This window comes from Pseudophryne corroboree, chromosome 3 (assembly GCF_028390025.1).
Source record: "Pseudophryne corroboree isolate aPseCor3 chromosome 3, aPseCor3.hap2, whole genome shotgun sequence".
Classification (NCBI taxonomy): Eukaryota; Metazoa; Chordata; class Amphibia; order Anura; family Myobatrachidae; genus Pseudophryne; species Pseudophryne corroboree.
In genome coordinates this window covers 807,621,477-807,646,374 of record NC_086446.1, presented here as the reverse complement: position 1 = coordinate 807,646,374, position 24,898 = coordinate 807,621,477, and the positions used below count along the sequence as shown (strand labels likewise).

The 24,898-nt window shown below is 58.3% G+C and overlaps 2 protein-coding genes and 3 non-coding genes across 6 annotated transcripts in view; 1 reads left to right on the top strand and 4 right to left on the bottom strand.

The window, feature by feature from the left end:
- The window catches only part of EIF3A (eukaryotic translation initiation factor 3 subunit A), a 56,250-nt gene extending 36,126 nt beyond the window's left edge, over positions 1-20,124 (bottom strand). The window contains 19 exon segments of the mRNA XM_063962705.1: positions 4,006-4,128; positions 4,391-4,504; positions 7,509-7,613; positions 8,180-8,527; positions 8,882-9,067; positions 9,303-9,419; positions 9,545-9,643; positions 9,730-9,834; positions 10,126-10,297; positions 11,232-11,440; positions 12,026-12,118; positions 12,120-12,226; positions 12,310-12,445; positions 12,447-12,474; positions 12,566-12,702; positions 12,835-12,942; positions 12,944-13,008; positions 13,011-13,025; positions 19,959-20,124. Coding sequence (XP_063818775.1) covers positions 4,006-4,128; positions 4,391-4,504; positions 7,509-7,613; positions 8,180-8,527; positions 8,882-9,067; positions 9,303-9,419; positions 9,545-9,643; positions 9,730-9,834; positions 10,126-10,297; positions 11,232-11,440; positions 12,026-12,118; positions 12,120-12,226; positions 12,310-12,445; positions 12,447-12,474; positions 12,566-12,702; positions 12,835-12,942; positions 12,944-13,008; positions 13,011-13,025; positions 19,959-20,007 — 2,316 coding nt within the window. The 5' untranslated portion in view covers positions 20,008-20,124.
- LOC134899989 (small nucleolar RNA SNORA54) lies at positions 4,239-4,359 on the bottom strand. The gene has a single exon (XR_010173512.1). It is a non-coding gene; the product is annotated as a small nucleolar RNA SNORA54 (small nucleolar RNA).
- Positions 8,006-8,137, bottom strand: LOC134899987 (small nucleolar RNA SNORA19). The gene has a single exon (XR_010173510.1). It is a non-coding gene; the product is annotated as a small nucleolar RNA SNORA19 (small nucleolar RNA).
- On the bottom strand, positions 9,111-9,244 carry LOC134899986 (small nucleolar RNA SNORA19). Its single transcript, XR_010173509.1, has one exon. It is a non-coding gene; the product is annotated as a small nucleolar RNA SNORA19 (small nucleolar RNA).
- A 471-nt stretch (positions 20,125-20,595) lies between the features above and the next one.
- DENND10 (DENN domain containing 10) overlaps positions 20,596-24,898 on the top strand; it is a 65,223-nt gene continuing 60,920 nt past the window's right edge. The window contains exon 1 of one of the 2 annotated variants that reach the window (XM_063962708.1): positions 20,596-20,843. In XM_063962708.1, coding sequence (XP_063818778.1) covers positions 20,600-20,843 — 244 coding nt within the window. In that variant the 5' untranslated portion in view covers positions 20,596-20,599. The remainder of the gene's footprint in view (positions 20,844-24,898) is intronic. The other variant, XM_063962706.1, reaches the window with a different exon arrangement.

Here is a 24,898-nt window from a genome sequence, read left to right as displayed (position 1 = left end):
CTGATTGAGGCCCTTTAAGTTCAATATTGGTCTGACTGAGCCATCCGGCTTCGGGACCACAAATAGACTTGAATAATAACCCTGACCCTGTTGGTGTACAGGGACCGGAATCAACACTGCCGAATCCAGTAAGGACTGAATGGCAATTTGCAAAACTGTCCTCTTGTCGTCCGACAGAGGCAAGCCTGTCTTGAAAAACCGCAGAGGCGGCAGACAGTCGAACTCTATTTTGTAACCTTTTAACACTAAATTGCGAATCCAGCCCTCCGCGGATGTGTGGAACCACGCCCCATGGAACGTCTGAAGGCGTGCTCCCACAGTTGGAGAACCGAGATGGGCTGGTAGGCCGTCATGCCACTGGCTTGTCGGTAACCTTAGCGTCTTGGCGAGTTGTGTTGGTTTGATGGAAACCACGTCCTCGACCACGTCTAGCAGGCGTGGCTGATCCTCTGCTACGTCCTCGAAAGGGCTGAGATCTAAAGGATTTGAACGAAGGTCCAGCGTACCTTCTTCTTGGCGCAGGTGGAGGCACTGGTAAGAACACAGACTTACCTCCCGTAGCCTCCTTAATCCATGCGTCCAATTCTGGACCAAACAACTTCTTGCCATCGTAAGGCAACGCCTCTATACTTCGTTTGACCTCTGCCTCCGCTTGATAAGTACGCAGGTAGAGTGCTCTTCGTGCCGTAACTAGCGAAGATGAAATACGAGAAGTGAGCTGACAGACGTCAGTAGACGCTGTACAGAGATACTCTACAGCCTCAATCATTTGATTTACCTGAATTATCAGGTTTTCGTCATGTAAAGCAGATTTGAGTTCTGTAAGCCATATTATGAGCGCCTTAGTGACCCAAATGCCAACCAATCCAGGTCTTAGCATCACACCTGCTGCTACATACATGGATTTTAGCATAGTTTCTATCTTACGATCTGAAGGATCTTTAAGCGTAGTAGCTGATGGCACTGGTATGGTTAATTTCTTGGTAAGCTTTGACACTGAAGAATCAACTATTGGTGGATTCTCCCATGTACACGTTACCGAGTCTGGAAACGGATAACTAGACTTAAATCTGCGAGGTATAGAAAACCGTTTATCTGGATTCTGTCTTGTTTCTACTAACATCTGATTTAGAGAATCCGACACAGGAAAACTTACTGGCGTCTTCCGTCGTTTAGTAAATACGACCTGATCATTGGTGAGAGGCTGCTCAGCTTCAGGAAACCTTAGCGACTGCCGTACCGCTCTGATGAGATCATCAATGCCGGAACTGTTAACATCCTCGCCATCTGACTCCACTTCGCCCTCCTCCCCCTCATCGTGTTCCGTGAGGTCTGGGATGGAATCGTCAGAATGCAACATAGCAGACACTGGAAAATCATAAGACATATGAAAATTATCCCGTTTGCCCAAAATGGATTTGGACCGTACGCAAGGCTGAGACGCCTCCGGTAGTTCTGGCGGTCTCACCCTAGACTCAGATCTTAACGTTTCTCGCTCCAGACGAGCAGCGGTCATTTCTGTCTGAAATTTCTCCAGTACATTTACTAACATACCCCACGGAGGGTCCGGTGAGGAAATTGGTTGCAAAACCGGAGCAGAAATGGTATTCTGAACGGAATCCACAAAACATACGTTACATGTGGTAGATGCATCCGGTAACACACTGCCACATACTTTGCAAATATGCTTTTTAGTTTTTGCTGGTGCCTTACTCATGGCGACAGACAATACAATACACAAAAAACAGACACCTGCACGACTCAGTAAAATAGCAATAAGGTGGCTCTGTATATATATCTGGCCCAGTGCAATACACGTGGCCAGTACTAAGAAATTTGATCCCAAATTCTCACTAACACCCCTGCGCCTTCCGGTGGTGTAGAGATGTAAGGCAGGAACGTTCTGGAATCACAGCAGGAAAACACAGGAAGCATGTTAAAAATGTCTGCCCTGCTAACTTATACATATAATCACCGTGCTGGTACAACTTTCACTGATTATACTGTAACAATCTCCTCTGCTGCTGCAGTATTTCTCTGCGACATTATTATTGTCCCCCCTGTAATGGCTGCCTGCTCTTTTAGCTTATTACAGCGGCAGCGCAGCGTGTGGGCCCCCAGCGGGTATCGTAGAGCGCTATGTGCCTCGTGTGTCCCAGCGGTGGCCTCGTGTATAATAGCGGCGTCAGCTAATCAAGGTAGCGCTGCGGCGGGCGGCGGCCTGTAAGAATCGATCAGCGGTGCCTGCACGGAGGTCTGTGGCCGAACGTGCGGGCGCCTGAGCGGGGAGAGCCGCGGTGCCCGCACGGAGGTCTGTGGCCGACCGTGCGGGCGCCTGAACGGGGAGAGCCGCGGTGCCTGCACGGAGGTCTGTGGCCGACCGTGCGGGCGCCTGAGCGGGGAGAACCGCGGTCGAACGTGCGGGCGCCTGAGCGGGGAGAGCCGCGGTACCTGCCGGAGGCTGAGAGGGGAGAGCCGCGTAACAATCCCTCTGCCGTCACCAAGCACTATGTCCCCACACGTCGGGGCGGCAGCGGGAGCTGACCGCCCCGTTTCACATACCTTACTCCTGCAGACGTGCGGAGGCTCCGACGGGGCTTTTCAGTAAGCGCCGGCTAGCCAGTGCAGGAGGATGTGAGGGCTGTGAGGGAGCTCTTTCAGAGAGGCCCGACACGCCCGTGCTGCTATCAGCAGCTGCACGATCCCTGACCCTGCCTTTTGGAAGGGGGAAAGGGATGTGTACAAATAGTAGAAAAAATAAAAATAAAAGTTTCTTCAACAAAACCGTGACTTCAGGTATTAAGCTGCTACCACGTTCAGCACAGAAAAAACACTGAGTAAGTGCTCAGGGATATGGAGGGGTGGAGTGTTACTAATTTAAATATTCAGTGCTGTTTCCTGCGGAAGCCCGTCCATATCCCAAGAGTACTCCAGTGACCCCTAGTGGATGATAAAGAAACAGAGGGAGTATGCCAGCTCACACCCCAGCGCATATCCTGGTTCTGAAATCCCTTATATAAAGCCTCAGACCCGTTAGCGCTTTTATAATTACATATACAGCACCAAAATAACTGTGCCCCCCCCCCCCATTTTGCACCGTTACTTGTACCGCAGTGTAGAGGAAGGACCAGCGTCTCTGCAGCTCTGTGAAGAGAAAATGGCGCTGATGTGAGCTGTGAGGGCTAAGCCCCGCCCCCTTAATGGCTCGCTTCAGTCCCGCTATTTTTTTTATTTTTTTTAAATATTATACTGGCGGGGGTTCGGATTTAGTGCCTAGGCACTTAAAAACCACATGGAGGGGCATAGAGGGAGTAGCCAGTACACACCCCTTTTAAAGTCTTAAAGTGCCCATGTCTCCTGCGGATCCCGTCTATACCCCATGGTTCTTGAAGTGTCCCCAGCATCCTCTAGGACGTAGGAGAAATATGAAACGGCCTGCGCTGACTGAGTAACCTTAATAGGATATGTTAATTGAAGTAGTAAAACCCGTTGCGTTATTCACCGCAGGAGATTAGAAAACACGTTACAGCCGTCACATCTAGGGGACTGTAATTTAGGACATGATTTGCAAGTACGTGGAAGTACATATACCCACCCTCATACATGACAGCACCCCCCATTCCCAAACATATAGAATGGTGTATACACACACAACCCTCATATGTATATAACAGTATCTATATACCTCACATATATACACGTGTATCCATAAACACCACAGACTGACCCAGTGAAATCAGTCCCCGTGTATTTATGGCAATGATCTAGCACCGGAATGGAACGCGCTGGCAGAGAACCGCCATCGGTTACGAGCGGTGCAATGCATCAATATGACAATGTCAGTGTTTAATGGAAGCCATATTGCTTAGGGCTTATGTAGGCAACAAATCACATTTGATAGGACAGGTTTAGACTGAATGTGACTGGTCACTAGCAGCACAGTCTGATGTTCTGATCCGTCAGATCGGCTGCACTATACAGAACCTGGAGGAACCCAGCAATTACCTCATACACAGACTGCCGGGCAGATAACAGCCTGGACTCAAACAGATCTCTGTCTTCCATCATCCTGGACATCCTGTTCTTGTGCTCCACGGCCTTCTCCCGCTCCAACATCAGGCTACTGATCTGTGGGAGACAGATTGCGGTCATACAACGGGATTACACGCAAACACCACGCCTAACACCTCCGGCTACACGCTCAGCTGAACTTTATACAGAGAGAAATACTCAGGGAGAACTGTTCCCAAATCACAGATGACCAAGGTAAGTTAGTCCGGCTGCTCAGTGGGGATTCCTGTTGCACTGGAATGGAACCCATCATCCACAGGTAATGATGACAGATTACGAACAGTGCCAGAGAGTATAGTACGGGAGACTGTGCTCTTACCCGCTCAGCTTCCTGCTGTTCCCACAGCTCCATGTCACTGATCCGCTGCTCTTCATAAGCCTTCTTTATCAGGGGAATTTCTTCCAAGCGTTTGGCTCTCTCAAAATGGTCAATCTAAAAAAATCAGCAGAGACTGTTATAACTTCATTTCTTAAACACTACTCATGGGTGCCGAGAAAGCCCAACCCAGACAGCCGCCAGGCCACCCCAGAGCCCAACCCAGACAGCCGCCAGGCCACCCCAGAGCCCAACCCAGACAGCCGCCAGGCCACCCCAGAGCCCAACCCAGACAGCCGCCAGGCCACCCCAGTGCCCAACCCAGACAGCCGCCAGGCCACCCCAGAGCCCAACCCAGACAGCCGCCAGGCCACCCCAGAGCCCAACCCAGACAGCCGCCAGGCCACCCCAGAGCCCAACCCAGACAGCCGCCAGGCCACCCCAGAGCCCAACCCAGACAGCCGCCAGGCCACCCCAGAGCCCAACCCAGACAGCCGCCAGGCCACCCCAGAGCCCAACCCAGACAGCCGCCAGGCCACCCCAGACAGCCGCCAGGCCACCCCAGAGCCCAACCCAGACAGCCGCCAGGCCACCCCAGAGCCCAACCCAGACAGCCGCCAGGCCACCCCAGAGCCCAACCCAGACAGCCGCCAGGCCACCCCAGTGCCCAACCCAGACAGCCGCCAGGCCACCCCCAGAGCCCAACCCAGACAGCCGCCAGGCCACCCCCAGAGCCCAACCCAGACAGCCGCCAGGCCACCCCCAGAGCCCAACCCAGACAGCCGCCAGGCCACCCCCAGAGCCCAACCCAGACAGCCGCCAGGCCACCCCCAGAGCCCAACCCAGACAGCCGCCAGGCCACCCCCAGAGCCCAACCCAGACAGCCGCCAGGCCACCCCAGACAGCCGCCAGGCCACCCCAGACAGCCGCCAGGCCACCCCCAGAGCCCAACCCAGACAGTCGCCAGGCCACCCCAGACAGCCGCCAGGCCACCCCCAGAGCCCAACCCAGACAGTCGCCAGGCCACCCCAGACAGCCGCCAGGCCACCCCCAGAGCCCAACCCAGACAGTCGCCAGGCCACCCCCAGAGCCCAACCCAGACAGTCGCCAGGCCACCCCAGACAGCCGCCAGGCCACCCCCAGAGCCCAACCCAGACAGTCGCCAGGCCACCCCCAGAGCCCAACCCAGACAGCCGCCAGGCCACCCCCAGAGCCCAACCCAGACAGCCGCCAGGCCACCCCCAGAGCCCAACCCAGACAGCCGCCAGGCCACCCCCAGAGCCCAACCCAGACAGCCGCCAGGCCACCCCCAGAGCCCAACCCAGACAGCCGCCAGGCCACCCCAGACAGCCGCCAGGCCACCTCCAGAGCCCAACCCAGACAGCCGCCAGGCCACCCCCAGAGCCCAACCCAGACAGCCGCCAGGCCACCCCCAGAGCCCAACCCAGACAGCCGCCAGGCCACCCCAGACAGCCGCCAGGCCACCCCAGAGCCCAACCCAGACAGCCGCCAGGCCACCCCAGAGCCCAACCCAGACAGCCGCCAGGCCACCCCAGAGCCCAACCCAGACAGCCGCCAGGCCACCCCAGACAGCCGCCAGGCCACCCCCAGAGCCCAACCCAGACAGTCGCCAGGCCACCTCCAGAGCCCAACCCAGACAGCCGCCAGGCCACCCCCAGAGCCCAACCCAGACAGCCGCCAGGCCACCCCCAGAGCCCAACCCAGACAGCCGCCAGGCCACCCCCAGAGCCCAACCCAGACAGCCGCCAGGCCACCCCCAGAGCCCAACCCAGACAGCCGCCAGGCCACCCCCAGAGCCCAACCCAGACAGCCGCCAGGCCACCCCCAGAGCCCAACCCAGACAGCCGCCAGGCCACCCCAGAGCCCAACCCAGACAGCCGCCAGGCCACCTCCAGAGCCCAACCCAGACAGCCGCCGGGCCACCCCCAGAGCCCAACCCAGACAGCCGCCAGGCCACCCCCAGAGCCCAACCCAGACAGCCGCCAGGCCACCCCAGACAGCCGCCAGGCCACCCCAGAGCCCAACCCAGACAGCCGCCAGGCCACCCCAGAGCCCAACCCAGACAGCCGCCAGGCCACCTCCAGAGCCCAACCCAGACAGCCGCCAGGCCACCCCCAGAGCCCAACCCAGACAGCCGCCAGGCCACTCCAGAGCCCAACCCAGACAGCCGTCAGGCCACCCCAGACAGCCACCAGGCCACCCCAGACAGCCGCCAGGCCACCCCCAGAGCCCAACCCAGACAGCCGCCAGGCCACCCCCAGAGCCCAACCCAGACAGCCGCCAGGCCACCCCCAGAGCCCAACCTAGACAGCCGCCAGGCCACCCCAGAGCCCAACCCAGACAGCCGCCAGGCCACCTCCAGAGCCCAACCCAGACAGCCGCCAGGCCACCCCCAGAGCCCAACCCAGACAGCCGCCAGGCCACCCCCAGAGCCCAACCCAGACAGCCGCCAGGCCACTCCAGAGCCCAACCCAGACAGCCGTCAGGCCACCCCAGACAGCACACAGAGTTACAACTAACCACTCTTCAGACCTTACCTTTTTCTCCAGGCCACCCCAGAGCCCAACCCAGACAGCCGCCAGGCCACCCCAGAGCCCAACCCAGACAGCCGCCAGGCCACCTCCAGAGCCCAACCCAGACAGCCGCCAGGCCACCCCCAGAGCCCAACCCAGACAGCCGCCAGGCCACTCCAGAGCCCAACCCAGACAGCCGTCAGGCCACCCCAGACAGCCACCAGGCCACCCCAGACAGCCGCCAGGCCACCCCCAGAGCCCAACCCAGACAGCCGCCAGGCCACCCCCAGAGCCCAACCCAGACAGCCGCCAGGCCACCCCCAGAGCCCAACCTAGACAGCCGCCAGGCCACCCCAGAGCCCAACCCAGACAGCCGCCAGGCCACCTCCAGAGCCCAACCCAGACAGCCGCCAGGCCACCCCCAGAGCCCAACCCAGACAGCCGCCAGGCCACCCCCAGAGCCCAACCCAGACAGCCGCCAGGCCACTCCAGAGCCCAACCCAGACAGCCGTCAGGCCACCCCAGACAGCCGCCAGGCCACCCCAGACAGCACACAGAGTTACAACTAACCACTCTTCAGACCTTACCTTTTTCTCCTGGTTCTTCAGACGTTCCTGCAACTCTCTCTTCTCTTTCTCCAGCTGTTCCACCTGTTTAGCCATGATGAAATCAGGGTCCAGCTCCTCCAGGTTCTGTAGAGGGTGCAGATAAAAAAAAAAATATGGAAAACATTCATCTGAACGATCCAGAGGTTTTGTAGCAGTTCAACACCTGGAATATTACTGGTTGTACGTTGCTCAGCAGAAGATGCTACTATATAATGACTGAATTCCACCCAAGTGGTGGTGAGCCAGAACCTAATTCAGGTCATGCTCCTCTGAGAGTCGCCAGTGAAGAATAACGGATCTCTCCTGCCATAAGGTTTGTAATGACGTAAAGCGCTGTCTAATTAGGGCCAAGAAGGAAACAGAATAACGAAGTTCAACCCACACATGCAGAGACCCCGCCTCATGGTACACTTGCCCGCACACAAGCCTCAGATGTCATCCATCTGTTAGAAGGCAGGACACGCGTCCAACACGCCACATGTATGAAGGAGACTGGCAGCGGTAACCACGTGTGATTCGTTACACTGCTAATTAGCCTTCATTTTGCTCTAGCACATCAGAAATAACGCTGCTCAGCAAGATACAGAGCAAGTCAATGCAATGTGCCGTAAAACGCAGATCCACTTCAATACCCTGCGCCGGCCACCCACCTCAATGTCTATGTCCTTGAACGCTTTGGCGCCCAGCTCAGTTTTCTTGATCTGCTCCAGTCGCTCCCTCACGGTCTTCTTCTTGATCTGCTCATGTTCCTGTAGGATACGTTCCTTCTCTCGCTCCTTGGCCTCCTGACGCAGGCGCTCCTCCTCAGCCTTACGCACTTTCTGCAGCTCAGCTTCTCGCTGCTCCAACTCTTCCTTCTCTCTCTGAATATTCAGATTCTCCAGACGTTCCTTACGCTCTTCTATGGTCTGGCGGCGAGCAAGGATGCGCTGATGTTCCTTTCTGGAGTTCTTCAGGAAAGCGGTGATGGCCAGCTGCTGGTGCTCCTCCTTCTCTTTCTAATTGGAACAAAAACAAGACAAGGTTGGCTAGGAACACACACACTGGAGAGGATTCCCCAGCAGAGCAACGTCAGGTGACAGAACAAGAGGACAAACACACTGGAGAGGATTCCCCAGCGTCAGCTGAGAGTACAAGAGGACAAACACACTGGAGAGGATTCCCCAGCGTCAGCTGAGAGTACAAGAGGACAAACACACTGGAGAGGATTCCCCAGCGGGGCAACGTCAGCTGAGAGAACAAGACGACAACACGACTGGTTGGCTTCCAGGACAGCACAACCAGGCCTCACGGGGCTGATAGCTGGTAATCAGCCCTCGGTTGCATCTAGTGCAGAGATCACCAATACTAACCAGGACATGTGCAGGCTTAATCGTAGCCACTGCCTTGGACAGCACAGAGGACATTGCAGTCAGCTGGTTCCGGATCTGCTCCGACGGCATGTTCTGCAGGAAAGGACCGAGTGGCGCATCTTCTCGCGTAGAGTAATTCAGGTCCGAGCCAAAGCTTAGTGTACGGGAACTGTGATCTATACGGACCTGCGGAAAGAAGAACATTAATGGCGGTTTGGCGACACATAACACATGTATGAAGGGGACTGGCAGCGGTGACTACATGTTCCTAGTTACACTGCTAATTTACCTTCGTTTTGTTCTAGCACATCAGAAATAACGCTGCTCCGTAAGGTACACAGAGCAAGTCAATGAAATGTGCCGTAATCCCCACCCGCCCACTCAGGACCATGCCCCCACACTGCTCCGGTAGGTTACTCACCTGCAAATCGCAGTGCCGGGCGGCATCAACAATAGCTCTTTCCAGCAGAAAGGCATCGATAAAAGGCACCAGTGACGTGAGGCGCGAGAACTCAATGCTCTGATAGATCTGGGCTACCTGGTAATGGAGAGAAGCATTTAGAAGGAGCCCGACAGGGTCAGGTAAGTGGCTGCTAACGCCAGGGGTCCCGGGCAGCGACTGCCGGATCATGTAAGTGGCGGGAAGCAGGAGAGCGCGGTTACCTGCTGCAGTAGTCTCAGGATGGTGTTGTTCTGTAGCTGGGGAACGTACTGCTGAAGGTCCGGTTCCTTTTCTGACTGCTCTTTCACCCAGTCCAAAACCTGTGCATGAAACAGATACACAACGCTGTAATTATCTAACACAAGAGTCTGCCCGACATGACCCGCAGCACGCACAGAACTTCTACCTTGGTGACGCGGCCACAGAGCTTCAGGGGATGGAAATCCACTTCCAGCCAGTTGTACAGCTCCTTCACCTCCGGAACCACGTACTGGAGCACGTTAAACCGGACCTAAAATGCAGACAACTTAGAGCCCCCATATAAACAGTAACTGATAGAGACCCAGAACAAGGCGACCTCTTCATCTACCCATATATACAGTACATCGTATAAGGAATTCCCATAGCCCACCCTCAGTTCACCCACCCTGCTAGTATCATCTACTGGGCTGACAAAGGACTGGAAACAGCAGCTATGGGCCAGTGGCTGGAGCAGATCGCCACCAGCAGGAAGCCGACAGCTACTGCAGCCAAACTATCATTACACAATTACATAGAGAAACCTTTTACTGGGAAATCTCACCATATCATTGATGAGGGCGACGCGGTTTGGGGGCGCTTGTAGTCCCAGTAGAGTGGCAAGACGTCGCTGCTTGTCCAATATAATGCCATCCATGTCCAGCAGCCGAGCAATGTCCGTGCGCTCCGGAGTTATGGGGATAGAGAGGGTGGCCAGCAGGACTCTGGTTGACATCCTGAAAATGGTGGAAGATGGGGTAAGCGAGTGAGGAGGCATGTGACCGGGGAGGGGGCAATAGTGGGGCTCGGTGAGGAAGCATGTGACCGGGGAGGGGGCAATAGTGGGGCTCAGTGAGGAAGCATGTGACCAGAGGGTAAGTGCAATAGCAGGGCTCAGTGAGGCAGCATGGGACTGGGGGAGGGGGCAATAGCGTGGCTTAGTGACCGGGGTGGGGGCCTGGCTCAGTAAGGAAGCATGTGACCGGAGGGAAAGGGCAATAGCAGAGGAGGCATGTGACTGGGGAAGGGAACATTAGGTAAGGCTGGCAAAGGGGGCATGTGGTCAGCACACTGGCAGCTATTATAGTGTACAGGTGGAGGGTTCCCTACTAGCATTTTGCAATTATGAAAAACCTCCCATGCAACAATCCGCATTACTAGTGTACACACAACAGGGCACATTCCATTCATATGTGTATGTATACCCGGAAACTACCAGAAATAACGCTTATACGGCGGGGTCGGGCAATGCTGATTACATTTACACCTTCTCTCACACGCCCCGCACCTGGCACACTTCCAGTGTCACGCTACTAAGTTCTCCTGTGAACTTTCTTCAACACTATAAGGCTGCCCCCCCACCCACGGAGCTTCTCTCTCACCATTGCGCCAGACATTACTCTTACGGATATCACTGCCCAGGGCACAGAAAGGGCTCATAGGAGAGGAAGACGTAGGGGCCGCACAGTTCCGGTAAGTGACCATGTGAGGACGCGGGCAGCGTGTGGGAAGGTGACTGACAGTGGTGGCATCACAGCAGCCGCACTGCTAATATTCCTTCCACATTGATGTAGCACATGACGAACGCTCTTCATCCTCACAGGAGGGAGAGGAAGAGCATGCGATGTGCTGGGACACTACTGTAACGAGGACACCCCGGCGGGCACTCACCTCTGCATCTCATCTGGGGTGAGATTCTTCCTCATATCCCTAGAGAGATGGTAAAGGCGATGTAAGGTGGAGGCATGGAACAGGGTGTTCCCTGACTTCCAGAAGACGGTGGACACCTTGTTGTAGTAATTCGCCATCAGCTGAGGCTTCGGTGGCTTCTTGGACAAGGCGAACAGTCCGTGAATATCCTCAACAGCTTTAAAGGCTTCCTGTAAACGCAAGCACAGCATTTACCCCATCACTGGCTGCTGATCAGAGGTATAGGGGTACATGGGGAGGTACAGGGGTACATGGGGAGGTATGGCTGGCTGGCACCAGGGTGTACAGAACCAGGAGAGGGACCCCATCACTGGCTGCTGATCAGAGGTATAGGGGTACATGGGGAGGTATGGCTGGCTGGCACCAGGGTGTACAGAACCAGGAGAAGAGCCATCACTGGCTGCCGATCAGAGGTATAGGGGTACATGGGGAGGTACAGGGGTACATGGGGAGGTATGGCTGGCACCAGGGTGTACAGAACCAGGAGAGGACCCATCACTGGCTGCTGATCAGAGGTACAGGGGTACATGGGGAGGTATGGCTGGCTGGCACCAGGGTGTACAGAACCAGGAGAGGACCCATCACTGGCTGCTGATCAGAGGTATAGGGGTACATGGGGAGGTATGGCTGGCTGGCACCAGGGTGTACAGAACCAGGAGAGGACCCACCAGCGCTGCAGAGCCTTCCACATTTGCTCAGTATAAGAAGCGTGAGTGACATTGGGGGCACGCAGAGCACCTCCCGGAATAACGCACCTGCCAGAGCTCCATGCTGATGGCACTGTCCAGCTGAACCAGCCGAGTCTCCAGGTGCATGGACTGGCTCTCTGGATTGTTGAGATTGATGGCCCGTGCTTTGATTGTGGTGTCGCTGGATCTGACCCAAGTGCATCCGCAGATTGTCGCACAGCTTCCGGAACTCGGCCTTCCTGGTGTACAGCAGGCAGAACTTGAAAGCTGGGTAGAGAAAAACACAGAAGTCATATAGAGAAGCTCCGGCATCCGCCTGACACACACAGCGCCATTGTGCCACCAGTCACCTTGCTGAGCGATGTCATGGTACAGGCGCTCCACCTTAGAGTTGTTCCGCAGTAAGTCCAGGCACTGTCTGTAAGATTCCCAGAGGAACTTCACCCATGGTGTCAGGAGCAGACGGTCTGTCCGGTCCTGAGTGTCTTTCTCCACTCACCGCGCTCAGGAGGACACTATGAGAGTAGAACCTCTATCAGCACAACAGCCACTTACAGCAGATTCCTGGCTCTAGCGCCGGTGGACTATAAAACTCATTCCGGATACCTTTCTGGAGTCTGAATGTTGTCCAGATCTTCAATGTCCAAAACCATTTGCTGGGAAGACTCCTTGGCGGCCTCGGTCCTCTCCTCCGCCAACTTCAAGTAGGCCCGGACCACATCTTCCAAAGACTTAATATTAACCTGACAAAGGAAAGCGAACAATGACATTAGCAGCGGACGGAGTTCCACGAGAGTGAACGAGGACAACGGACCCTCAAACTCCCTGAGCTGGATACCTGAGACTATGGTGTAACAGGAGACTGGCAGGCTTACCTGCTGGCAGATGTTCTTGTACTGGTACAGACCCTCCTTGGCGAGGTGGCTCTTGCGGAGATCCACACACAGCTCCAGGTACTTCAGCATAATCGGCTCGTGGATTTTCCTGCCATGTTCGATGCTTTTTGCTTTTTATCACGTCATATAAAACATCCAGAGCCGGCTGCTTCTGCCAACTTCAAGGAATTCTACAAACAAAATCCATAAAGATCAGTTATAACAAAGCTGATATGCACATGTCGGAGGCTATAGGGGCACCGGCACCCAGGGGGGAGGCGGCGCAGGCAGGGGGGCACCCGGGGGGGGGGGGGGGGGGGGGGGGGGAAGACGATGTGGAGTCTGTCTAGTGACTGACAGCTTCTGCTATGTGGAAGTGACCCGGTTACAGACAGGGAATCATTCTGTTTGTATTTATCTTGTACAGCAGCTGATGGTTCTATGTAATCAGTAACCAGAAGACCAGCGTCAGGTGATAAGAACCAGCACCGCCCAGATCCACAACAGCACGTACCTAGCATCTGTCTCTCCCGTCAGTGCAACCACCAGCTGCTCCCTCACCCCCACCAGTGTACCCCCAACCCCCCTCCCCCCCACCAGTGTACCCCAACCCCCCCTCTCTCCACCAGTGTACCCCAACCCCCATCCCCCCACCAGTGTACCCCCAACCCCCCCTCCACCCACCAGTGTACCCCAACCCACCCTCTCCCCACCAGTGTACCCCAACCCCCCCTCTCCCCACCAGTGTACCCCAACCCCCCCTCTCCCCACCAGTGTACCCAACCCCCCTCTCCCACCAGTGTACCCCGCCACCCCTCTCCCCAACCAGTGTACCCCGCCCCCCCTCTCCCCCACCAGTGTACCCCGCCCCCCCCTCTCCCCACCAGTGTACCCCCGCCCCCCCCTCTCCTCCCACCAGTGTACCCCCGCCCCCCCTCTCCCCACCAGTGTACCCCGCCCCCCCCCTCTCCCCACCAGTGTACCCCGCCCCCCCCTCTCCCCACCAGTGTACCCCGCCCCCCTCTCCCCACCAGTGTACCCCGCCAACCCTCTCCCCACCAGTGTACCCCCGCCAACCCCTCTCCCCACGCAGTGTACCCCGCCAACCCTCTCCCCACCAGTGTACCACAACCCCCCCTCTCCCCACAAGTGTAACCCCGCCACCCCTCTCCCCACCAGTGTACCCCCGCCACCCCTCTCCCCACCAGTGTAACCCCGCCCCCCCTCACCACCAGTGTACCCCGCCCCCCCCCTCCCCACCAGTGTACCCCGCCCCCCCCTCTCCCCCACCAGTGTACCCCGCCACCGCCTCTCCCCACCAGTGTACCCCGCCACCCCCTCTCCCCACCAGTGTACACCGCCACCCCTCTCCCCACCACGAGTACCCCGCCACCCCTCTCCCCACCAGAGTACCCCGCCCCCCACCACCCCCTCACGCCACCAGTGTACCTCTCCCCATCAGTGTACCCCGCCCCCCCCTCTCCCCACCAGTGTACCCTGCCCACCCCCTCTCCCCACCAGTGTACCCCACCCCCCCCTCTCCCCACCAGTGTACCCCGCCCCCCCCTCTCCCACCAGAGTACCCCGCCCCCCACCCACCCCACCAGTGTACCCCACCCCCCCCTCTCCCCACCAGTGTACCCCAACCCCCCTCTCCCCACCAGTGTACCCCACCCCCCCTCTCCCCTACCAGTGTACCACGCCCCCCCACTCCCCCACCAGTGTACCCCTCTCCCCACCAGTGTACCCCCGCCACCCCTCTCTCCCCACCAGAGTACCCCCGCCACCCCTCTCCCCACCAGAGTACCCCGCCCCCACCACCCATCTCCCCACCAGTGTACCTCTCCCCACCAGTGTACCCCGCCCCCCCTCTCCCCCACCAGTGTACCCAGCTCCCACCACACCTCTCCCCACCAGTGTACCCCACCCACCCTCTCCCCACCAGAGTACCACCGCCACCCCTCTCCCCACCAGTGTACCCCGCCAACCCTCTCCCCACCAGTGTACCCCGCCCCCACCACCCTCCAGTGTACCTCTCCCCACCAGTGTACCCGCCCCCCCTCCCCCAACCAGTGTACCCCGCCACCCCTCTCCCCACCAGAGTACCCCGCCACCCCTCTCCCCACCAGAGTACCCCGCCCCCACCACCCCTCACCCCACCAGTGTACCTCTCCCCACCAGTGTACCCCCGCCCCCCTCTCCCCACCAGTGTACCCCGCCCCCCCCTCTCCCACCAGTGTACCCAGCTCCCCACCACACCTCTCCCCACCAGTGTACCCCACCCACCCTCTCCCCACCAGTGTACCCCCGCCACCCCTCTCCCCACCAGAGTACCCCGCCCCCACCACCCCTCACCCCACCAGTGTACCTCTCCCCACCAGTGTACCCCGCCCCCCATCCCCCAACCAGTGTACCCCGCCACCCCTCTCCCCACCAGAGTACCCCGCCACCCCTCTCCCCACCAGAGTTACCCCGCCCCCCACACCCCTCACCCCCACCAGTGTACCTCTCCCCACCAGTGTACCCCGCCCCCCCCTCTCCCCCAGTGTACCCCGCCCCCCCCTCTCCCCACCAGTGTACCCTGCCACCCCTCTCACCCACCAGAGTACCCAGCTCCACCACACCTCTCCCCCACCAGTGTACCCCACCCCCCCTCCCCCACCAGTGTACCCCCGCCCCCCCTCTCCCCACCAGAGTACCCCACCCCCCACCACCCCTCACCCCACTAGTGTACCTCTCCCCACCAGTGTACCCCACCCCCCTCTCCCCCACCAGTGTACCCCACACCCCTCACCCGTGTACCCCACCCCCACCAGAGTACCCCGCCCCCCGTGTACCCCACCAGAGTACCCAGCCCCCCTTCTCCCCACCAGTGTACCCCGCCCCCCCTCACCCCACCAGAGTACCCCGCCCCCCTCTCCCCACCAGTGTACCCCGCCACCCCTCTCCCCACCAGAGTACCCCGCCCCCCCCTCTCCCACCAGTGTACCCCGCCACCCCTCTCCCCACCAGAGTAACCCGCCCCCCCCTCTCCCCCACCAGTGTACCCCGCCACCCCTCTCTTCACCAGTGTACCCCGCCACCCTTCTCACGATCAGGGTACCCCGCCCCCCACCACCCCTCTGCCCACCAGTTTAACCCGCCACCCCTCTCCCCACCAGGGTACCCCGCCACCCCTCTCCCCCACCAGGGTACCCCGCCCCCCACCACCCCTCTCCCCACCAGGGTACCCCGCCACCCCTCTCCCCACCAGGGTACCCCGCCCCCACCACCCCTCTCCCCACCAGTGTACACTGCCACTTCTCCCCACCAGTGTACCCCGCCACCCCTCTCCCCACCAGAGTTCCCCGCCACCGCTCTCCCCACCAGAGTACCCCCGCTCCCCCTCTTCCCACCAGTGCACCCCGCCCTCCACCAGAGTACCCTGCCACCCCTCTCCCCACCAAAGTACCCGCCACCCTTCTCCCCACCAGAGTACCCCCACCCCCACCAGGGTACCCCGCCACCTCTCTCCCCACCAGAGTACCCCCGCCACGCTTCTCCCCCACGAGAGTACCCCGCCCCCCACCACCCCTCTCCCCACCAGTGTACCCCGCCATCCCTCACCCCACCAGTGCACCCCGCCACCCCTCTCCCCGACAGGGCACCCATCTTTCTGTAGCTCCCCCCTCCAGTGCACCCCTGCCATCTCATGTGTCTCCCCGGCAACCTCCAGTACACCCATCTCCCTACAACTAAGGTGTACCCATCTGTCTATCCCAAACCCCTAGCACCTGTCTCCCCAGCATCTGCTGCCCCCCCCCCCCCCCCAATGTCCCAGCATCTGTCTCCCTGGCATGTCCCATGCAGCTCAAGATCAAAACACAGAACCCTTGGGAAAGTCAGCAGTGGTGAGCGATGTGAGCAGGCGAGGGTACAACCGTCCAGCGCCCCCAGTGTCTCAACATCCATCTCCCCCCCAACCACCGTCCGCACCCGTCTCCCCCAACCACAATCCCCCCGTGTCCCCCCAACCACCATACCATCCCCCCCGTGTCCCCGTCCCACCATACCACCCCCCCCTACCACCGTCCCACCCAACCACCGTCCCCCCGTGACTCCCTACCACCGCCCCCCCCCCACCGTCCGTCCCCTCCAACCACTATCCGCCCCTCCCCCGCCGTGTCCCCCAACCCCCCCCCCCCCGTGTGCCCCAACCACCGTCCGCCCCCACCCCCGGTGTTGCCCCTCCCCCCGTGTCCCCCAACCACCGTCCGTCTGTGTCCCCCCCCTCAGTGTCCCGACATCTGTGCGTGTGTCCCCCCCTCAGTGTCCCGACATCTGTGCGTGTGTGTCCCCCTCAGTGTCCCGACATCTGTGCGTGTGTGTCCCCCCCTCAGTGTCCCGACATCTGTGCGTGTGTCCCCCCCCTCAGTGTCCCGACATCTGTGCGTGTCCCCCCCTCAGTGTCCCGACATCTGTGCGTGTCCCCCCCTCAGTGTCCCGACATCTGTGCGTGTGTGTCCCCCTCAGTGTCCCGACATCTGTGCGTGTGTGTCCCCCCCTCAGTGTCCCGACATCTGTGCGTGTGTCCCCCCCTCAGTGTCCCGACATCTGTGCGTGTGTCCCCCCCTCAGTGTCCCGACATCTGTGCGTGTCCCCCCCTCAGTGTCCCGACATCTGTGCGTGTGTGTCCCCCTCAGTGTCCCGACATCTGTGCGTGTGTCCTCCCCCTCAGTGTCCCGACATCTGTGCGTGTGTGTCCCCCCTCAGTGTCCCGACATCTGTGCGTGTCCCCCCCCTCAGTGTCCCGACATCTGTGCGTGTGTCCCCCCCTCAGTGTCCCGACATCTGTGCGTGTGTCCCCCCCTCAGTGTCCCGACATCTGTGCGTGTGTCCCCCTCAGTGTCCCGACATCTGTGCGTGTCCCCCCCTCAGTGTCCCGACATCTGTGCGTGTGTCCCCCCCCCTCAGTGTCCCGACATCTGTGCGTGTGTCCCCCCCTCAGTGTCCCGACATCTGTGCGTGTGTCCCCCCCTCAGTGTCCCGACATCTGTGCGTGTGTCCCCCCCTCAGTGTCCCGACATCTGTGCGTGTGTCCCCCCCTCAGTGTCCCGACATCTGTGCGTGTGTCCCCCCCTCAGTGTCCCGACATCTGTGCGTGTCCCCCCCTCAGTGTCCCGACATCTGTGCGTGTGTCCCCCCCTCAGTGTCCCGACATCTGTGCGTGTGTCCCCCCCTGTGTCCCGACATCTGTGCGTGTGTCCCCCCCTCAGTGTCCCGACATCTGTGCGTGTGTCCCCCCCCTCAGTGTCCCGACATCTGTGCGTGTGTCCCCCCCTCAGTGTCCCGACATCTGTGCGTGTGTCCCCCCTCAGTGCGTGTGTCCCCCCCCTCAGTGTCCCGACATCTGTGCGTGTGTCCCCCCCCTCAGTGTCCCGACATCTGTGCGTGTGTGTCCCCCCTCAGTGTCCCGACATCTGTGCGTGTGTCCCCCCTCAGTGTCCCGACATCTGTGCGTGCGTGTCCCCCCTCAGTGTGCCGACATCTGTGCGTGCGTGTCCCCCCTCAGTGTGCCGACATCTGTGCGTGTGTCCCGACATGTGCGTGTCCCCCCCTCAGTGTCCCAGCATCTGTCTCCCCCCTCAGTGTCCCAGCATCTGTGTCTCCCCCCTCAGTGTCCCAGCATCTGTGTCTCCCCCCTCAGTGTCCCAGCATCTGTGTCTCCCCCCTCAGTGTCCCAGCATCTGTGTCTCCCCCCTCAGTGTCCCAGCATCTGTGTCTCCCCCCTCAGTGTCCCAGCATCTGTGTCTCCCCCCTCAGTGTCCCAGCATCTGTGTCTCCCCCCTCAGTGTCCCAGCATCTGTGTCTCCCCCCTCAGTGTCCCAGCATCTGTGTCTCCCCCCTCAGTGTCCCAGCATCTGTGTCTCCCCCCTCAGTGTCCCAGCATCTGTGTCTCCCCCCTCAGTGTCCCAGCATCTGTGTCTCCCCCCTCAGTGTCCCAGCATCTGTGTCTCCCCCCTCAGTGTCCCAGCATCTGTGTCTCCCCCCTCAGTGTCCCAGCATCTGTGTCTCCCCCCTCAGTGTCCCAGCATCTGTGTCTCCCCCTCAGTGTCCCAGCATCTGTGTCTCCCCCCTCAGTGTCCCAGCATCTGTGTCTCCCCCCTCAGTGTCCCAGCATCTGTGTCTCCCCCCTCAGTGTCCCAGCATCTGTGTCTCCCCCCTCAGTGTCCCAGCATCTGTGTCTCCCCCCTCAGTGTCCCAGCATCTGTGTCTCCCCCCTCAGTGTCCCAGCATCTGTGTCTCCCCCCTCAGTGTCCCAGCATCTGTGTCTCCCCCCTCAGTGTCCCAGCATCTGTGTCTCCCCCCTCAGTGTCCCAGCATCTGTGTCTCCCCCCTCAGTGTCCCAGCATCTGTGTCTCCCCCCTCAGTGTCCCAGCATCTGTGTCTCCCCCCTCAGTGTCCCAGCATCTGTGTCTCCCCCCTCAGTGTCCCAGCATCTGTGTCTCCCCCCTCAGTGTCCCAGCATCTGTGTCTCCCCCCTCAGTGTCCCAGCATCTGTGTCTCCCCCCTCAGTGTCCCAGCATCTGTGTCTCCCCCCTCAGTGTCCCAGCATCTGTGTCTCCCCCCCTCAGTGTCCCAGCATCTGTGTCTCCCCCCTCAGTGTCCCAGCATCTGTCTCCCCCCTCAGTGTCCCAGCATCTGTGTCTCCCCCCTCAGTGTCCCAGCATCTGTGTCTCCCCCCTCAGTGTCCCAGCATCTGTGTCTCCCCCCTCAGTGTCCCGGCATCTGTGTCTCCCCCCTCAGTGTCCCGGCATCTGTGTCTCCCCCCTCAGTGTCCCGGCATCTGTGTCTCCCCCCTCAGTGTCCCGGCATCTGTGTCTCCCCCCTCAGTGTCCCAGCATCTGTGTCTCCCCCTCAGTGTCCCAGCATCTGTGTGTCCCCCCCCAGTGTCCCAGCATCTGTGTGTCCCCCCTCAGTGTCCCAGCATCTGTGTCTCCCCCCTCAGTGTCCCAGCATCTGTGTTTCCCCCCTCAGTGTCCCGGCATCTGTCTCCCTCAGTGTAGGCCGCGCACCACTGGCCAGGCCCGGGGGCCGCACGCCGGGCAGCGATGTTGGGTGTCTCCCGCTCCCCCGGCACTCACCGTTCGCCCTCTTCAGGGCATTCTCGGGGCGCTGGAAGTAGGCCGGCATGGCGGCGGCGGGAACGGGCAGCAGCGGGATCCGGTTATGGCAGCTGCAGCATGTCCGCCACGCCAGAGACAGAGGGGACGTAAGGGGCGGCGCCACGTACACGCGTCACTTCCGGCCTTGCGACCACCGTGTGCATAGGATCTACTGACACCTAGCGGCCGCCGCGGGAACTGCTGATCACTGACATCTAACGGCCGCCGCGGGAACTGCTGATCACTGACATCTAGCGGCCGCCGCGGGAACTGCTGATCACTGACATCTAGCGGCCGCCGCGGGTACTGCTGATCAGTGACACCTAGCGGCCGCCGCGGGAACTGCTGATCACTGACAACTAGCGGCCGCCGCGGGAACTGCTGATCACTGACACCTAGCGGCCGCCGCGGGAACTGCTGATCACTGACATCTAGCGGCCGCCGCGGGAACTGCTGATCACTGACATCTATCGGCCGCCGCGGGTACTGCTGATCAGTGACACCTAGCGGCCGCCGCGGGAACTGCTGATATATAGTCACTAATTATAATACACTATATATATATATATATATATATATATATATATATATATATATATATATATATATAAAATTGTACGATGCACGGCACCGGCACTATCCCCGGGGTCTCCTTAGCAGCAGTCCCCCTCTGTCTATCAGTCCCTCCCGTGCACCGGGCAGAGCAGGCCGCATCCTCGGGGGTGGGAGTGAGGGAGGCGCCGGCACAGACCCGCCCCCGGCCGCGGCAGGAAGACGGGCTGTGCGAGGCCTATAGCTCCGATATGGCGGCGGCTCCCGGTGCCTCAGAGGACGCCCAGCTCCTGCTCAATGTCGGGCTGATTGGTGAGGAGAGAGCCGGCACCTCCTGTACCTCACTCACCCTCCTGTGCCTCATTCACACACCCCTTATACCTCACTCACACTCCCCTTATACCTCACTCACCCTCCGGTGCCTCACTCTCACACTCCTGTACCCCACTCACGCCACTTATATTTCACTCACACTGCTGTACCCCATTCACACACCCCTTATACCTCACTCACCCTCCTGTACCTCATTCACACACCCCTTATATACCTCACTCACCCTCCTGTACCTCATTCACACACCCCTTATACCTCACTCACCCTCCTGTACCTCGTTCACACACCCCTTATACCTCACTCACCCTCCTGTACCTCATTCACACACACACACCTTATACCTCACTCACCCTCCTGTACCTCATTCACACGCCCCTTATACCTCACTCACACTTCTACCTCACTCACCCTCCTGTACCTCATTCACACACCCCTTATACCTCACTCACCCTCCTGTACCTCATTCACACACCCCTTATACCTCACTCACCCTCCTGTACCTCATTCACACACCCCTTATACCTCACTCATCCTCCTGTACCTCATTCACACACCCCTTATACCTCACTCACACTTCTACCTCACTCACACACCCCTTATACCTCACTCACACTTCTACCTCACTCACACACCACTTATACCTCACTCACACACCCCTTATACATCACTCACACACCACTTACACCTCACTCACCCTCATGTGCCGCATTCACACTCCCCTTATACCTCACTCACCCCCCTTATACCTCACTTCTGTACCTCACTCACACACCCCTTATACCTCACTCACCCTTCTGTACCTCACTCTCACCCTCCAGTGCCTCACTCTCACACTCCTGTACCTCACTCACACTCCTGTACTTCACTCGCACCATTTATACCTCACTCACACTCCTGTACTTCATTCACACACCCCTTATACCTCACTCACCCTCCTGTACCTCTTTCACTCACCACTTATACCTCACTCACCCTCCTGTACCTCATTCACACACCCCTTATACCTCACTCACCCTACTGTGGCTCATTCACACTCCCCTTATACCTCACTCACACTCCTGTTTATCACTCACACACCCCTTATACCTCTCTCCTGTACCTCACTCACACACCCCTTATACCTCACTCACCCTACTGTGCCTCACACACCCTCCGGTGCCTCACTCTCACACTCCTGTACCTCACTCACACCACTTATACCTCACTCACCCTACTGTGCCTCATTCACACACCCCTTACACATCACTCAACCTACTGTGCCTCATTCACACACCCCTTATACCTCACTCACCCTACTGTGCCTCATTTACACACCCCTTATACCTCACTCACCCTACTGTGCCTCATTCACACTCCCCCTATACCTCACTCTCACACTCCTGTACCTCACACACCACTTATACCTCGCTCACACTCCTGTACCTCACTAACACACTACTTATACCTCACTCACACTTCTACCTCACTCACACACCACTTATACCTTACTCACCCTCCTGTACCTCACTCACACACCAGTTATACCTCACTCACCCTCCTGTACATCACTCACACACCCCTTATACCTCACTCACACTCCTGTACATCACTCACACACCCCTTATACCTCACCCACACTCCCCTTCTACCTCACTCCTATACCTCACTCACCCTACTGTGCCTCACTCACCCTCCGGTGCCTCACTCTCACACGCCTGTACCTCACTCCTGTACCTCACTCACACCACTTATACCTCACACTCCTATACCTCACTCACAAATCCCTTATACCTCACTCGCCCTCCTGTACCTCACTCACACACCCCTTATACCTCACTCACACACACGCGTTTTATACCTCACTCACCCTCCTCTACCTCATTCACACACCCCTTATACCTCACTCACCCTACTGTGCCTTATTCACACAACCCTTATGCCTCACTCACCCTCCTGTACCTCATTCACACACCCCCTTATACCTCACTCACCCTCCTGTACTTCACTCACACACCCCTTATACCTCACTCACACACCACTTACACCTCACTCGCCCTCATGTGCCTCATTCACACTCCCCTTATACCTCACTCACCCCCCCCCCTTATACCTCACTCACACTCCTGTACATCACTCACACACCCCCTTATACCTCACTCACACTCCCCTTTTACCTCACTCCTGTACCTCACTCACACATCCCTTATACCTCACTCACACTCCCCTTATACCTCACACTCCTATTATACCTCACTCCTGTACCTCACTTACACACCCTTTATCCTTCACTCACACGCCTATACCTCACTCACGACCCTTTATACCTCACTCACACACCCCTTATACCTCATTCACATTCCCCTTATACCTCACTCCTGTACCTCACTCACACTCCTTATACCTCACACTCCTATTATACCTCACTCCTGTACCTCACTCACACACCCTTTATCCTTCACTCACACTCCTATACCTCACTCACGACCCTTTATACCTCACTCACATTCCCCTTATACCTCACTCCTGTACCTCACTCACACAACCTTTATACCTCACACTCCTATTATACCTCACTCCTGTACCTCACTCACACACCCTTTATCCTTCACTCACACTCCTATACCTCACTCACGACCCTTTATACCTCACTCACATTCCCCTTATACCTCACTCCTGTAACCTCACTCACACAACCTTTATACCTCACTCACACGCCCCTTGTACCTCACACGCCCCTTGTACCTCACACACCCCTTGTACCTCACTCGCGCTCCCTTGTACCTCACTCGCGCTCCCTTGTACCTCACTCGCGCTCCCTTGTACCTCACTCGCGCTCCCTTGTACCTCACTCGCGCTCCCGTTTCTCCCCCGCCCCCTTGTACCTTGCTCACACCCCCCTTGTACCTTGCTCACACTCCCCTTGTACCTTGCTTACACCCCCCTTGTACCTTGCTCACACACCCCTTGTACCTTGCTCACGCTCCCTTGTACCTCACACACCCTTTATCCTTCACTCACACTCCTATACCTCACTCACGCCCCCTTATACCTCACTCACGCCCCCTTATGCCTCACTCACACCCCTGTACCTCACTCACACTTTCCTTATACCTCACGCACAGTCCTGTACCTCATTCACACCCTATTATACCTCACTCACCCTCCTGTACCTCACTCACACTCCTGTACCTCACTCACACACCAGTTATACTTAACTCGCCCTCCTGTACCTCACTCACACACCACTTACACCTCACTCACACTCCTGTGCCTCATTCACACTCCCCTTATACCTCACCCCCCCCCTTATACCTCACTCACACACCCCTTATACCTCACTCCTATACCTCACTCACCCTACTGTGCCTCACTCACCCTTCGGTGCCTCACTCTCACACGCCTTTACCCTCACTCACTCCTGTACCTCACTCACACCACTTATACCTCACTCGCACTCCTAAACCTCACTCACAACACCCCTTATACCTCACTCGCCCCTCCTGTACCTCACTCACACACCCCTTACTCACACCTTTATACCTCACTCACCCTCTACCTCATTCACACACCCCTTATACCTCACTCACCCTACTGTGTCTTATTCACACACCCCTTATGCATCACTCACACTCTTGTGCCTCATTCACACACCCCTTATGCCTCACTCACCCTCCTGTACTTTACTCACACACCCCTTATACCTCACTCACACACCACTTACACCTCACTCACCCTCATGTACCTCATTTACACTCCCCTTATACCTCACTCACCCCCCCTTATACCTCACTCACACTCCTGTACATCACTCACATACCCCTTATACCTCACTCACACTCCCCTTATACCTCACTCCTGTACCTCACTCACACCCCCCTTATACCTCACTCACACTCCCCTTATACCTCACACTCCTATTATACCTCACTCCTGTACCTCACTCACACACCCTTTATCCTTCACTCACACGCCTATACCTCACTCACGACCCTTTATACCTCACTCACACACCCCTTATACCTCACTCACATTCTCCTTATACCTCACACTCCTAT